The sequence below is a fragment of the Octopus bimaculoides genome, chromosome 6 (assembly GCF_001194135.2).
Source record: "Octopus bimaculoides isolate UCB-OBI-ISO-001 chromosome 6, ASM119413v2, whole genome shotgun sequence".
In the NCBI taxonomy this organism is placed as follows: Eukaryota; Metazoa; Mollusca; class Cephalopoda; order Octopoda; family Octopodidae; genus Octopus; species Octopus bimaculoides.
The window spans coordinates 99319186-99320704 of NC_068986.1; the positions used below are offsets into that span (position 1 = coordinate 99319186).

At 36.5% G+C, this 1519-nt stretch overlaps 1 protein-coding gene across 1 annotated transcript in view; it reads left to right on the plus strand.

Moving 5' to 3' along the window:
• The window catches only part of LOC106878915 (short transient receptor potential channel 3), a 39267-nt gene that overhangs the window by 34167 nt on the left and 3581 nt on the right, over positions 1–1519 (plus strand). Inside the window, exons 11-12 of the mRNA XM_052968497.1 lie at positions 221–271; positions 1431–1500. Of these exons, the coding sequence (XP_052824457.1) occupies positions 221–271; positions 1431–1500 (121 nt within the window). The remainder of the gene's footprint in view (positions 1–220; positions 272–1430; positions 1501–1519) is intronic.

The following is a 1519-nucleotide window of genomic DNA, read 5'->3' on the forward strand; positions in this document are numbered from 1 at the left end:
TAATAATAATAATAATAGTAACATCGATAGGAATGAGAACCCAGGTTCGAAATTTCCCCAAGACACCTGACGAAGGCTGGAGGGTATATCAGCCGAAACGTTGTGTTAACAACAAACAAGATGAGGACGAATATCCGTCAAATGTAAATAATGTAAATAGTGTAAATAATTCCTCATCTCTTAAATATAGAACTGTATATTTCTTTTGTCTTTCTTTTAGGAATCGGATGAAGAGAATGGTTCAGATGAACTCAAAGAGAAAGAAAGAACTGTAAGAAATGGTTGAATTCACTCTCTCTATGTCGAAAAATAAAATTTTCGTTTGTTCAAAGAGCGCTGTTTATTAGGGAATGGTAAATAAAACGAAGTAACTGAAACGTCACGTATACAATAATATTCTTTTCTACTCTAAGCCCAAGGCCCGAAATTTTGCGGGAGGAGGCCACTCGATTAGATCAACCACAATGTGCAACTGGTACTTAATTTATCGACCCCGAAAGGATGATAGGTAAAGTCGACCTTTACTGAGAACTTAAAGACTGAGTCGACCTTTACTGAGAACTTAAAGACAGACCAACGTATACAATAATGTTATTATGTCTATGTTTAACGCGATGAGCTAGCAGAATCGTTAGCACACCGGACAAAATGCTTAAGTGCGTGTCGTCCGTCTTTACATTCTGGGTTCAAATTCTGCCGAGGCCGACTTTGCGTTTTATCATTTTGGGGTCGATCGATCTAATCGACTTACCCCCGTCCCCGAACTTGTTGACTTTGTGCCGAAATTATGCCGACGTTTAAGGTGTCTAGATGGCTGAACCGTTAACAAACCGGACAAAATGCTTAGCGGTATTTATTCCGTCTTTATCTTCTGAGCTCAAATTTCACCGAGTTCGACTTAGGTTTTCAATCTTTCGGGGTCGATAAAGTAAGTACCAGTCAAGTAATGGAACTGATGTAATCGACTAGTCCTCTCTCAAAAACTGATGGTCCTGTACCAAAATTTGAAACCATTATTATGCCTACGTTTAAGGTGGCGTATTGGCTAAAGTGTTAGAGTGTTGGACAAAATACCTTGCAATACTTGCCCTAGCTTTTCACTTTTTCTTCTTCTGACGCCAAATACCGTCAAGTTAACTTAACCTTTCAGCATTTCGAATTCGATAAAATAATAGTCAAGTTGGGAGTCGATTTAATCCAAATTTCATGTCCCAAATTTTTGGGTTTGTACATATGAAATAAATTGGTAAATTGTGTGCGCCTGTCAATCAATCAATCAATCAATCAATCAATCAATCATGCGGAAAGCTAAAACTACGTAAGCAATAGACTGTAGTAACATTACAGCTTATAAAGCGAAAATAATACAAACTAACGGTTGATTGTAATTATGTTTATTGTACTTCGTTTTCTCTTTCTTTATTTTACAGAATGTTATTTCTAAAATAATTAGACGCTTTGTATTGCAATCATCGAAAGAAAAACTTGAAGATAACGAAGGTGAGTTATTAATATATAT